Source organism: Harpia harpyja, chromosome 6, assembly GCF_026419915.1.
Source record: "Harpia harpyja isolate bHarHar1 chromosome 6, bHarHar1 primary haplotype, whole genome shotgun sequence".
Classification (NCBI taxonomy): Eukaryota; Metazoa; Chordata; class Aves; order Accipitriformes; family Accipitridae; genus Harpia; species Harpia harpyja.
Window position 1 is genome coordinate 8122955 of NC_068945.1, and position 14180 is coordinate 8137134.

A 14180-nucleotide genomic window follows, 5' to 3' on the forward strand; every position below is an offset into this window, starting at 1 on the left:
TTAGCTCCTAGTAGACTGCTTAAAATACGGTGGGTTTTTTCTCACAGTTTCCCCAGGTCTGACTGTTGCAGGCATGGTTATTGAAAAGCAGACCTACCCTTGCTGGGAACATTCCCATCTTAAGCCCCTCAGCTCAGTGAACTCCATATGAGTTTCAGCAGACATCCACTTAGCTGAGTATGCTAAGAGCTGTGTTTTTGTCTTCATCTGCCCCGATACCTTCATGTGTTACATCCTCTATGAATGTCAAGCCCCACATACCAGTGATATGCAGTTGAAGGTATTCTGTAAATGGCAGTGTGAGGAATCTGCTGTTGTGTTGCAACTGGATTGCTCAAAACTGCATTAAGCTGCTTCTTTCAACCAGGTGATACAAGGAAAATTTCAATTATTTTAAAAGAAAATTGCTGGGGGGAATCAGCAATTTTATTTTTGGAAACAAGATCTTGTTTCTGTTTTCTCTCTGATTTCACAGTTGTTTGTAGCGTTTATTTATATGTGGCACAGCAGCATCAATCCCAGCAACAATCACTTCCAACTTATTTGTAATCCTCCTCGTGAACCCCTGATCTAGCATTTTTGGAGGAAACCTCCAGTGCTTGGGTCAATTAGTTTCTCCTTAGCCCTTCCCCGCCATGCACCATGCTGCCTAGTTCTTTACTGTCAATTATCTCTTAATTTTTGTCTCTCCTCCACACTTGTGTCCTCAACCTCCTCTCCCCAGACCTGTCCTTCTTGCCCACCCACCTCCTCCTACCCAAAGTGCCTTCCTTGTCCTTACCTTTAGCAGATCTCTCACAGAATCACAGAATGGTTGAGTTTGGAAGGGACCTCTCGAGGTCATCTGGTCCAACCCCCTGCCCAAGCAGGGCCATCTACAACCAGTTGCACAGGACCATGTCCAGATGGCTTTTCAATATCTCCAAGGATGGAGACCCCCACAACCTCTCTGGGCAACCTGTGCCAGTGTTCAATAACCCTCACAGTAAAAAAGTGTTTCCTGATGTTCAGAGAGAACCTTCTGTGTTTCAGTTTGTGCCCATTGCCTCTGGTCCTGTCACTGGGCACCACTGAACAGAGCCTGGCTCTGTCCTCTTTGTGCCCTCCCTTCAGGTGCATTATATAAATATATATTATATATACATTAATAAGGTCTCCCCTCAGCATTCTCTTCTCTAGAATAAACCATCCCAGCTGTCTCAGCCTCTCCTCATAGGAGAGATGCTCCCGTCCTTTCATCATCTTTGTGGCCCTTCATTGGACTCTCCAGTATGTCCATGTCTCTCTCGTACTGAGGAGCCCAGAATTGGACCCAGCACTCCAGGTGTGGCCTCCCCAGTGCTGAGTAGAGGGGAAGGATCACCTCCCTCGACCTGCTGGCACTACTCTGTCTAATGCAGCCCAGGATACCATTCACCTCCTTTGCAGCAAGGGCACATCGCTGGCTCATGTTCAACTTGGTGCTCACCAGGACCCCCAGGTCCTTTTCTGCAAAGCTTCTTTCCAGCTGGGTCACCCCCAGCAGGTATGGGTGCATGGGGCTGTTCCTCCCCAGGTGCAGGACTTTGACCTTCTCCTTGTTGAACTTCACCAGGTTCCTGTCAGCCCGTTTCTCCAGCCTGCCTCTCCCAGAACAAACACACGCCCCAGAACATGTACCACTAAGCTGCTGCTTGCCAAGGCTTGTGACTGGCTGTTTGGGAAATCCCCACAGAAACTCTCCCGTGCACTGCGTCATGTACTGTATTGGCTTTGTGTGGCAAGGTTTTGGTAGCAGGGCGGGGTTACAGGGGTGGCTTCAGTGTGAAGCCACTGGAAGCTTCCCCTGTGTCCCACAGAGCCAATGCCAGCCGGCTCCAAGACGGACCCGGGGCCGACCAAGGCCGAGCCAGTCGGCGATAGTGGTAACGCCTCTGTGATAACATTTTTAAGAAGGAAAAAAAAGTTGTGGGAGACACAGAAACGGCAGCTAGAGAGAGCAGTGAGAGCATGTAAGAGAAACAACCCTGCAGACACCAAGGTCAGTGAAGAAGAAGGGGGAGGAGATGCTCCAGGTGCCGGAGCAGAGATTCCCCTGCAGCCCGTGGGGAAGACCATGGTGAGGCAGGCTGTCCCCCTGCGGCCCAGGGAGGTCCACGGTGGAGCAGATCTCCACCTGCAGCCCAGGGAGGACCCCACGCCGGAGCAGGTGGGTGCCTGAAGGAGGCTGTGACCCTGTGGGAAGTCCACGCTGGAGCAGGTTTTCTGGCAGGACTTGTGACCCCGTGGGGGACCCATGCTGGAGCAGTGTGCTCCTGAAGGACTGCACACCGTGGAAAGGGACCCACGCTGGAGCAGTTCATGAAGAACTGCAGCCTGTGGGAAGGACCCACGTTGGAGAAGTTCGTGGAGGACAGTCTCCTGTGGGAGGGACCCCACACTGGAGCAGGGGAAGAGTGTGATGAGTCCTGTCCCTGAAGAGGATGAAGTGGCAGAAATAATATGTCATGAACTGACCAAAAACCCCATTCCCCGTCCCCCTACACCGCTGGGGGGGTAGGTAGAGAATCCGGGAGTGAATTTGTGCCCGGGAAGAAGGGAGGGGTGGAGGGAAGGTGTTTTGAGATTTGGTTTTATTTCTCATTACCCTACTCTGGTTGATTGGTAATAAATTCAGTTAATTTTCCCCAAGTTGAGTCTGTTTTGCCTATGACAGTAATTGGTGAGTGATCTCTCCTGTCCTTATCTCAACCCACGAGCCCTTTGTTATACTTTCTCTCCCCCTGTACAGCTGAGGGGAGGGGAGCGATAGAATGGCTTTGGTGGGCGCCTGGCGTCCAGCCAGGGTCAACCCACCACATGTACACATCATGAGGTGGATGTTCAGAGCAGGCCACAGCTGCTGCGTGTGCTTCAGAGACCGTTCATATAAGCTTAGTGGCATACGCCCGCTAGTATGCAGTGGGTGCGCTGGACATGTGCAGTCAAACCCGCAGACCCTAACAGCAGTTATTTTGCATCAGGACCACCCATCATCAGGCAGTCCTGTCAGAGTTACTGCTCTGACTGCATTGGACTATAAATTGCAATTCCAGACCAAGGATAAATTGATAAAAGTAAATTGGAATATAATATAAATATATTAGGATAAACAGGATAAATTGGAAATTAATAAAGTGTCTCCTCCTTTGTTGGAACAAAATCTCTGGGTGGAAAAAGTTTTCCCAGTGTGTGGAAATGCAACCTACTGTCCCACCCTTAACGTTCACTGTGTTTTTATGCTGTTCACACTCTTAGCCTGTCTCTGCTCTATTTGAACTGAAAGCTCCTTGTAGTAAGGATTTGTCCACTGCTTCCTCTCTCTGCAATATGAAACTGCAGAGGTGGAGAGGGAAACACGTTCTTGGTTGATTCAGTAACAACACACAATTAACTGTATTCCTTTGACTCCAGAAGTCCAGCCTCTTGACCAGTTTGGTTGAAGCTGGCCTATAAAACATGGCGTGCAGCTGGTTCCTTCCAACAGAGAGAAGTAATGACATGGGTACACACTTTTGGTCCAGTGCAGTACTGGAGGTTTATTTTCACTGCTGGATTTAAAGAAGTTCTAGTCTCATTTCACCACCTTCTCCCCCACTCATAGCACTGGGATGCAAAAGGAGAGGCTGCCACTGGGAGAAGTCTGTTCAGATGTTTCTGGCAGTGAACAGCAGGCTTCATTTTCCTGGTCCTGCTGGCACCAGAAAATGGAGATGCAGGGAATGGAAATGGAATCTGATGCTCAGGACCGGAGGAAAATGGCCAGCTCACCCTCAGAGATCTGAAGACCCAGCATCTGTTGTAACAACTTTTGTTTGCCCTTATAGGACAAATAAGGCAAAGACTAGGCCAGGGAATATGTCCCAGGTCTCATCTGGTCACAAACAGCAGTAATCCAAGACGTGTGGACTGAGAATGCATCTACTACTAAGGATAACTCACCCTTATGGGCAACAAACCTGTTGCTGCAAAACACCTTTGTGAAGGTGGGCAAAGTGCAAGTCCTTGGTCTTGTGTAGAGCTTTGGTTTGCAGGACAATGATCCACTTGTACCACTGATGAGATGGTTATGAGATGAAAATGTACATGGGATTTATTTAAGAGATTTCTCACAGATCCATGGAGCAGAAAATTCACAGCTGGAGGCCTGAAAGTGATCTTTCATCAGGACAACACAGTGTTGCACAGCGCTGTTAGAGAGGACCCTGCAAGAGACACGGAACAAAAGTGAGACTGAGAGAAAATGCTGAGATTATCTCCTGGAGGCAAGTAAGAAAAAACATCTGATTTTGAAGGGTGGAGCCCAGAGGAAGTGAAAGAACCCAGCCTCCAGAGGGCAGCTGTTAGAAAACAAAATGTACACCAAAAAACCCATCTACCTGGAGATTACATATCTAAATAATTCTGGCATTGTGGAACCCAAATCAGGATGAAACATAGACATGATGCCCTGCAGCGGCAGTGATATCCACCAGCATGAGAACAGCAGTGCTGAGAGTTTCGTGGAAAGATGATCACCTCCAAGGAGTTTGTAAGAACAGAAAGCTGGATTTAAGAAGGGAACTAAGCCAAGTGTGTAGAGTACTGACCTACTGACAGTGAGATCTTGGGTGAGTTTCCTTGCTGGAGAAGTGTTAGAGACTAACTCATTGTGCTAACTGCCATAAAAAGGAAAGGGCCAGGCAAAGTCACTGGACCAAATCATAATGTTTTCCCTCATGCAGAACGCTGAGTTTCGTCCAAGTAAAGACTAAGCCAAAATTAAGGTTCTGACTTGGATTGGCATCACTGAAGCAGCAAAGGGCTGGGTCCTCGCACCCAGCGACACCAGCACTTGGCAGAATGGTTGCAAGGTGGCTAAACCCAGTAAAGCCAAGATGGACCATACACTTTTCTGACTGACCAACTGTGTGGGCAGCGCAGGTAAATAATCCTTAGTCTGAGCAGCTGGAGGGAAGTAGAGAGTGAGATACTAATATTAGCCCTGCTTTTCACAGGTACATACATGCCTTTACAAGGTGCAGGGCAGTAAAAAGTAGACCCTTTTGAGTTCAGTGCCGTACAGGTGACAGTAAGAAGAAAATCTGCCCAGGAAGAAAGCTCCTGAAATCTGGTGCAGGAACTCTGGGTAATTGTGGAACATCAGGCAATCTGAATTAGCACTGTTGTTTTTAAAACAGAATAAAACTCACTTGGTGACACTGAACACAGAGTCATCTTCCCAAATCCATCCAGAGCCTGTTCTGTTCCTCAGTCCAATCCAGAAACACCCTGTTTGAATATTCTTGAACAGGTCCTAGAAATGGTGACAAATTACAAAGTGATTAATCAAAGATGGTCTAAAACTTGAGGTAAGGATAAGTAAAGGGAACAGAGAGCAACATACATCCCCTTGCCTGACTGTTCCTTAAGTGCCTGACAATACTGCTTCTCCACACCTTCTAATCAGGAAGATCAGCCCTGCAGATCATGCCTGGAATGACAACTATGTGTACACTCACAAAGAAGTAAGAGTGCTTTCAAGGGTTCTTGGGCAGATTCTTCAAAGGACATTTGTCAGGGCAATACATATGAACCAACTGCACCCCAGTCTCCTGGAGTTTCCTACACAGAGCTTTATGTAGGAACATATGCTATTAGTATTAATATTAATGCTCTACCATACAGCTACCTAGCAAGCTAATACAAAGTATTAACAATTAAAGGTAAAATCAGGTCAGGGCAAGAAGTGCAGGCACTGACAGATCTGTGTAAAGACCCCAGGACCAAAGCTCATTAAATTTTATACAGACTTTCCTCCTACGTGTTTTCAATGTTCATTTCCTTTTGCCTAACCTTTAACTTCTGTTTACTGTTAAAAGGTGAAGCCTGCAACAGAAAATCAGCCCAGAAGTAAATCCCCGCCCTCCAAAAAAAGAAAAAAAAGAAAAAAAAAAAAGAAAAAAAGAGAAAGACAAGAGAGAAATGTTTGTCTTGTCAGCACTTGCAATGAAACCAAACAACAGCAACCTTTCAGTGGTATGGTTGGTCTCCATTCTTATCTCCTGCTGCCATAAACAAAGCTTCTGAGCAGACATCTTCACACAGAAGCATTAACAAATCTGGCTTGGTAAAGACGTGGGAATAGGAGTAGCTTGAGGAATGCTTGAGTGCTGCTGGTGGTTTGGAGATGACTGTGCTTCCCTGGCAAAGGGAGGTTCAACAGTCACAGCCCTTGCAGCATAGGGCATGGATAGGTAGGAAAGTCTTTCTTACGTGGGGAAGTCTGAGCAGGGATATTGGGTAACACTCTAGTAGCAGAGACAGTAGTAAGAAAGCAGCCAGAGCAGGTAGGCTTTCTTCATGCAGAGAAATGGGTAATCTGAGGAAGATGGGTATTTCCCAAGGAATCAGAATTTGCCTAAGTGTGAGTGCCTGGTACATATTCCCAGTCGAGTAGAGACCTGGCTTTGTAAGCCCCCACAGAACATCATACAATGCAACTTCTGTCCAGGGACTGGAAGCTGTCCACGTTCATTGGACCTGAGCTAATAAGCCCTGGCTTGCGCAAAACCAGATCAAGTACTTCTGCTCTACTTAGGCAGACATGCCTCACCTCCCTAGTGATCAGCTCTACCCATTTCTTTATTGGTCATACATGCCCCTGCCCCCAGTGAACACTTGCTGGAAAATGAGCAGTGGAACAGATTGTTTCTGATTTCACCAGCACAACTGAGTTTTTCTGGCAGAGAGGAAGTGAGCATTGAAAACAGACTGAGAAAGAAATATCCATGCATGAACACAGGGAGTGGCAAGCGTCACTGAGCAGGAGGAGCTGGAGCAGTTGCAGGGAGGAGAGGCATTGCTTTTGCAAAGGAAGCATTTCTGGAGAGCGGGGACATATTGGTTTGTAGGTAATGAGTACAGTGACTACACAGTGCCACAGTCTTTTCCTGTAATCATTCATATCAGCCTTATTGGGAATAGGAGGGCAGGTGGAGAGGGGCACTGGAGAAGGCTGTCTCCTAACATCCTTCATAGGATAATTCTGAGTAGCTGACAGTGACCCCCACCTCTCCCTTCTCCCCTTTGCTTCTTTGCCTGTTGGGAACTTCTAAGATGTATACTGAAACTGGAAGTGCACTAAAACATCGCAGTCATAAATCCTTCCTCTCCTTTAAAGTCAAAATATTGCCAGAGTGACAGCACTGCTTGGATGTCAATCACAGAGGTATCTGCAAGGAAATTGAAGATCCTCAAAGAATAAGAAAACCGTTACCATTTCGCTGGTATCGCTGATCACCAGGAGATGAGCTCCCTGTGCCCGGCAGAATTCCTGGCTGGAAAACCAGTCTTTCTTCTCCTTGGAGAAGGAGTAGCAGCTCCCTCTGTAGGCCACCCACTCTTCAGGGCAGCGTGGGTGGCAGTCACCTGTAAAGGAATCAAAATACCAGTTTTTCTCTACCATTAACCAACAGAAAGACACTTGTCAGCAAGGACCTGCTGAAAAGCAACTCTTCTGGTTAGTTGCAATGCAGAAAACACAGTCAGGATAAGCATCTAAAAATAACAATGCATGAACACTGAACTTCAGATCCTCTGTGCGATTTCCAAATCTTCGTACAAGAGTCACATGCACTCTGATGCTGGTGCAACCTCCCCCACCTCAGGTTTCCTCTGAACTACTCAGATACCTGAGAACCAAAATTGGCTATCTGAAAGCAGACGACACTCTGGGTGTGCAAAAAGTAAGGGAAAATATTACATCATTCTGTGGGTATGGTGTGATCGTGTCACACATCAGGTGAACAAATTTTAAGCAGCAAACAGTAGGCTCTCCCGCATAGTCTAGCACTTCTGCATGCATGCAAAAGTGTTATAAACCCTGCATATTTGTTCTACAGTTTACCACTATAATTACAGTAGACAAGTCTACAAAAACCTTTCAATATGTTTCACTTTTCTTTGCCACAGGATCTGAAATGGGTTCCCTGGGGTCTGCACAAGGAATATATTCTTCAAAATATTCTGGATAGGCAGTGGGTACTCAAGGCTGGTAGACAGCTAGAATAGCTTCTGGTTTAACCCCATATAATGGAGTTCAGGATCTGAGCTCCTGTGCTTAGATGAGTCTCCGGTCCTTTGCTGTTGGTTGCTCATCCCCAGCACCCCTTTGTGCACTTACTCATCTTCCAAATCAAAGCACTCGCTAGGGAGATGCTCAGTATCCCAAAGCCTATAGCCAAGCCCGGCACAACTGCTGGCCACAGACAGGGAGCTGTAAGAGAAAAGAAACCATAGTGAACAGGAGCCACATGAAAACTGATGATGGTTTTACATAGTTTGCTTGTGTCCTGGGCATTTCCATAAGGAACTGAACTATTTAGAGCATCCCTGCCTGTCTACACTCTGCACATCGCTGCCATCACTGCTCCTGCCCAGCCTCCCAGGGCCTCCCCGTGTCCCTGCCCACCAGCCCAGGGCCCCATTTCAGCTGGGCTCGGGGCCATCGGTCCCTGCCTGAGCTTCCCAGGAGGTGCACCTGTCTCCAGGTCAGCCACAGCTCTGCCCCTGCCTGGCCACAGAGCCAGCTGGTCCAGCCTCTGCGGTGGCTGACCCCAGGAGATGAAGCACCCACTCCAAGCCAGCCGGAGCTCCCCAGGCACCATGTGGTGTCTGGTGCTGGCAGGAGCCTCCCAGCAAACCTGCTTCTGCCTCAGCGGTGAAGCTCAGGGTGGCAACACAGAGCTGCATTGATACAGCCACCAAGTTCCAGCTTCAATGTAAAGAGAAACACAAGGCCTTTGCCCCAGCTCTCTCAGCAACAGCGACAGGCTTAACCTCAGCATCCTGTTCACAGGCTTAGACACACGGTTGTGTTACATCTTCCTGGGACACTCCCAAGTCAGTCCTACGCTGTCATCTGCCTCTCCCGTGGCCCGCTGTTCACTTGCTGCCAGTGGCAGAGGGCGAGTCCTTGGGGCAGCCTCCACGCTAGCCCAGCACAGCTTCCTTTCAAAGGGTGGGGCAGGACTGCCATGTAGACATCTGCTCACGTACAGCACGAGGTGTTAACCTCCAGGCTACACCTTGCTTTCCGTCTGTCATCTCCTGGAGCTGTGTTTGACCTGAAAGGCATTCACTTTCCATAAGCCGTTTGAAATCTCAGCGCTAAAATCTCCTCTCTCCCAGATTGAGGAAAGGATGACACTTACTGCCATGGATGAGCTCCAGTGGGGTTTGGTTTACTCATTTTATTAATCTCAGTATGACAGCTGCACAGACAACAGGACTTTCTAAGAAGCACCAAATGTGCAGCTAGGGGTTACTGATGTTGAGGAACCCAGGATTTCCCTGTGTTTCTCCCTTAAGCTTATGTACCACATCCTGCTCTTGAGGTGCTCCAGAGTCTTCTACCCAAATCCAGCGGCAAAGTCCCCAGTGGAGCTCATGAAAAATGAGGTGCTTCTCTCTCAGTCATGTCACAAGACCCAAAGAAACATATTTCTAGTCCCAAGAAAGGATAGGAGTCTAAGGAATAAGATGGAGGAAGGGGAAGGCTAACTTTAACCAAAGACACTACCACAGCAAGCCCATTAAAAACTTGGTGGAAGAAGGGCTGTGAGCAGGACATCATAGCAATAGGATACAGAATACACAGGGAAGGTGGAGGGGGGCTGTTCTCTGCTCAAGTAAAATCACAGTCAAATTAGGTTAAATAACTTAACTGCATCAAGAAGTAACAGTAACAGCACCCCCACAGACCAAGCAAATACTACTAAATGCATAGGGTTGGAATTATATTACGGACTGCCGGACAAGGATGGTGACAGCACTCATGAACTGGCAAAAAAACCCAGAGCAACTGTGAGGGAAGCACGGAGATGACAGGTGTCAATTAATCACATTAAATTACACAAATGCCATGTCAGGGCATGATGCTGAGACTGAATGCTTAGACACCATCAACAGGCACCTCGCAGAGCAGCGAGCCAGGAAACACAGAAAGCGAAGCAGCTCGTGACTGCCCTGAGCCGTGCTCTGGCCACCCCGCTCACCATGGCTCCATCCAGCAGCTTCTCTGCTGCAGTGAACACAAACACACTGAGATTCAACAGAGCCAAAAACCACCACCACCACCAACAACAAAAGGCACTGTGGTATAATAATTTCAAAATGGGAAACTATGGGAAAATGAGGAAGTTTGTGAGAGAGAAATTAAAAGTGATGGCTAAAAGTATAAAATATTTGCAAGCAGTAGGGGAGACTTTTTTTAGGATCTCTTGATGGAGGCTGAAAACAAATGCGTATCACGTATCAAGAATATTGTGGGAAGGACAAAGAAAGCCAGGGCTAAAACAGAAGGAGAAAGGAATTCACTTAAAAACAAGAATGCATCCTTCAAGCATTGGAAGCTTTGTCTAAATACAGAAAGTAGACCAAATCAATAAATTAATAAAAACTAATTTATTTTGATCTTGCAGCAGTTTGCAGGCTCACCAGTTTTAAGGCCAGTTTCTGGTTTATAGCAATATATTTAAACCTGCGGCTTTAGCTAAAAGAAGTTTCTAACGTAACAGGGGAGAGTGTCAGAGTGCTTTGTTGTAAGCATCATTCTTCAGGTAGAAAGATCTTTTCTAAAGTAAAGGTTTTGTCCTGTTTCCTAAAGCTTGCAGGATCTTCTAGCTGCCCTACTTGTAGTTAAAAAATAGCAACACTTATTTATTTTTTTAATCATTATTAAAGAACAAAACCCCATATCTTTTCAGGTACAAAATACAGAAAGACTTTTCAGTTACAACCTACTCCTCAGCTTCACACAAGAGGACAATGGGAGAACTGAAGGGTTCAAACTGGGTAGCTGTTCTCCCTCTCTGCCTGCTCTCTATTCCTCTTGTAAAGTCACTCGTATCTCTGGTGATGTGGGTTTTGCCATCAGGTTAAATCTCAAGAGAATGGAGTCAACTCGAGGTTATGGGGTAGGGTGGAGCTTCTTCTCTGCAGATTACAACTGAAAACAAAGTAAAAGGGGATAAATATCTGTTGAAACATAATTCTTTTTCTGAGACCACGTTTCTGAGGATTTGCAATTCTCTTTTCCCTCCTCCCTTGCCTCTCAAATAAGCTATCTCCTGCTTCCTCCAGGTCACTTTTCCTGATTTTAGGGAAAACTACTTCCAGGACAAGGCGACTGGATTACGGTCAGTGAAACGGTTAATTCTTAAATGTCAGCACCGGGCACCCGAACTGGTGCCTCCTGGCAATGAATAGAGCAGTTCACCCTCTATTGTTTCAAACCAACTGCAGAAAAAAGGAACTGACTCGACTCAGCATCAAAACAAAATCCCAGGGCACCTCCACAACCAGAGCAGTGGGAGACTTCACTTCAGTTCTTAAAAATTAAAAATTATGCCATTAGATAATTTTGAGAGGAAAAAAGAGACTGAAGTGGGAAAGTCATATTGAAGTGTTTGAGGTGAATTTAAGCCTTACTTGAACTGCAGCGATCAATCCAGGAAAGTGGAATAAAAAAATTGATAAATCAGGATTTTTATGCCTTGCAAAAGGGAGTCCCTACAGATTCCCCTTTTTAAAGCACGTTCAAGGGTTTGTGCTTGATCTTCAGCCCCTGGACTACATGTGAAGCTCTTGTGAAGAGGACGGAAGAAGTACCTGAGATGAGTTTGAAACAGAGGAGGTTAATCTGAATGGAGCATCCAGAAATATTTCCATGTAGTTTTCTGAGGAACTGTGCAAGAGTCTCCCCAAGGGAAGGGAGAAGTGGACCAGTGGACATCTAACACAAATATCCTATCCAATGTTATAACTTTCTAGTATACAAAGCACCCCATTAAGTCTCTCAGTGCTCTGGAGAGCTGACTGTGATGCGCTGCATTCATCTGCAACAACGTGACCCAGTATTTTTAGGTTTGGGAGTCCAGATTAAGTTTAAAAACTGACAGCTGTTAGCATTTTATAATTCAAGTCTTCTAGGACAATCTGAAGAATGTCATTGCACTGTCCCAAATAGCTCCCCTCAGCTCCTGCCTACGTCAGTATGGGAGCAGCATGACTACCTAGGGCCAGGGAGGAGGATTTGAGGAACGAGGATCCTGTCCTTGGCTATGGCATAGACCTGGTTATCGCTGTTATTACAAGCATGCCACACAGGCTAACACTGTCTTAAGTGACTGTTGGACTGACATTTTGGTAGCGTGGCATATCTAAGGCTCTTTGGAAGCCAAAGAGAAGACAGCCAGCACAACTTTTCATTTTCGAGGAGTCCATGAGAGCCCAAAACAGCTGGTTTGAGCAGAGGACTGATCTATACACCTGTGATACACCTGTGATATACCTGTGATACTGCATCACAGGGATGACTTGGTAGCAAGGATGTGCATTTGAAAAGAGAGATGAAATAACTGAGAGCACATCTCTCAAAAGTGATGGAGGCGGGGACAGAGCTGAAAATAAAGATCTTCTAAAGAAAGGTACTTAAACTGCGCTCCTTAGGGACTCCTTGCATGCAGAAGAGAGCTGAGAAATAATCAATATGCACAGAAAGTGTGTTCAAAGATCAGCTTCCTTATTTTAGGCCCTCTGACTTTAGCTCAAAAAGATGAGTGTACATAAAGGAATTTGGAGAGGAGGAATATTAAAAAGAAAACTGCAGACATCTCAAGAGGGCATCGGGTAATCTCCACCTCCAACAGGGTGGGAGTGAACACAAATGGCAGGGAATGAAGGGATGTCCCTGTGTTTTCTGATGCAACAGAAAACACCATTTCTGACGAAAACACATGTAAAAGCAAGACTGCCTTCCAAGCAGATGGAGTGTGATTACCAGACAGGAACTTGGGGGTTTCTGTGCTGGCTTTGTTTCCATAGCACAGCAAGTGACCAGGCAGCACTAACAATCACAGATATATGCAGTTATTCTGATCAGGGCATAGAAATCTCGTAACCCACAGTGAGAGCCCCCTTTGCTGTAACAGCTCTGAAAAAAGCTAAGGTCAACCATTAGTGTTGCAGCGAATGCAACACAACTCAACTAAAGCACACGGGCTGTTAGGGGAAAAGCAATCAGCTCATGGGAAGGAGACACTTACAAAGAATGATCACCAATGCAAAATCTCACTCTTCTAAATTGGTGTTTCTCAACTAAGCAGCCAGAGAAATTACTCAGTGTGACATTTGCAAGGCCTGAACAGGGGGAATGGAGCAGAAATAAGGAAAGAGAAAATTTAAGGAAAGCACTAAAAAAATCTTCCTGATAGTAAAATGCCCTGCAGAACTGTCTCAAGGCAAAAGCTGAAAATTTGCTCACTGGGAGGTCTGTAAAACTAGAATAAAGAAAACACAGGAAAAAATGTATCACAAAAGAATCCTGCAGAGACCCACGGGAGAGAGACTGGATGATCTCATATGCCTCCTCTGTCTCTGATCTCTGATTAGCATACGCCTCTAATTTATCTGTACTCACATCTCGCCTGCCCTTCAAAGAACTATTGCTGACAATCTCTTATTGCTGACAAGCAGACAACTTTAAAACTGCAAACCTCTTTTGGAGAAAAAGGTGCCTGGGTTGAATACCCAGGAGTAGACACCAAAAGGGGTCTGACGGAGAGAGGGAGGGGAACAATGCTGCGTCGCTGACCCATCGGCTTTTATCACATTAAAATACTCATGGTAATTTTAGAACTAAAGCAACAGCACTGTGAGCTGGCACTGAAAATCAGTGGCCAGCTCAGAGTGGTTTTGTCAGATCTTGCTTTCACTCAAAATAAAATCTTTTGTTGACCTACCTCACCCAGCTTCCTTACCTCTTTTTTCCTGTGCAGCTTTGGCCCTTGGCGGAGGAGTCTGAGAGAATTTGACAGAAGTATAAATTATTTCCTCACTCGCTTCGGCTGCAGAAGTTTCTGATCTGCTTCCCTCCATGCCAAAGCAAAGAGTGCGTATGACAAGATGTTTCGATCAAGCTGTTGAGCGACAAGGCTCAACGCCTGTGAAACAGGAAACCTGAGGCTACATTCAGAAGACAAGAAATGTGAAGTTGCAACCTCTATCTCCATCTGCTCAAAATAACCAAATTTATAACAGAATGGAGAGCAGTGGAAGTGCAACAACTTCCATTTCCTAACCTGATGAGGGATGTCTAAGAACAGCCATTAGTGGAAGAG

General features: G+C 46.2%; 1 protein-coding gene across 1 annotated transcript; it reads right to left on the minus strand.

The window, feature by feature from the left end:
• Window positions 1–3524: 3524 nt before the first annotated feature.
• KLRG1 (killer cell lectin like receptor G1) lies at window positions 3525–14146 on the minus strand. The gene is made up of 5 exons (XM_052790083.1): window positions 13821–14146; window positions 8183–8275; window positions 7277–7428; window positions 5211–5314; window positions 3525–4223 (listed from the first exon to the last, which is right to left on the minus strand). The coding sequence occupies exons 1-5, from the start codon at window positions 13936–13938 to the stop codon at window positions 4112–4114; spliced, it is 579 nt and encodes a 192-aa protein (XP_052646043.1). The 5' UTR covers window positions 13939–14146; the 3' UTR covers window positions 3525–4111.
• Between the last annotated feature and the right edge of the window lie 34 nt (window positions 14147–14180).

Coding starts and splice junctions, on each gene's coding strand:
- KLRG1 (XM_052790083.1), bottom strand. CDS start 13,938: ATGGAGGGAAGCAGATCAGAAACTTCTGCAGCCGAAGCGAGTGAGGAA. Junction 8,276..13,820: donor AGCTGCACAGGAAAAAAGAG/GTAAGGAAGCTG, acceptor TTTCTCTTACAG/CTCCCTGTCTGTGGCCAGCA. Junction 4,224..5,210: donor TCTGTGTTCAGTGTCACCAA/GTGAGTTTTATT, acceptor TGTCTCTTGCAG/GGTCCTCTCTAACAGCGCTG.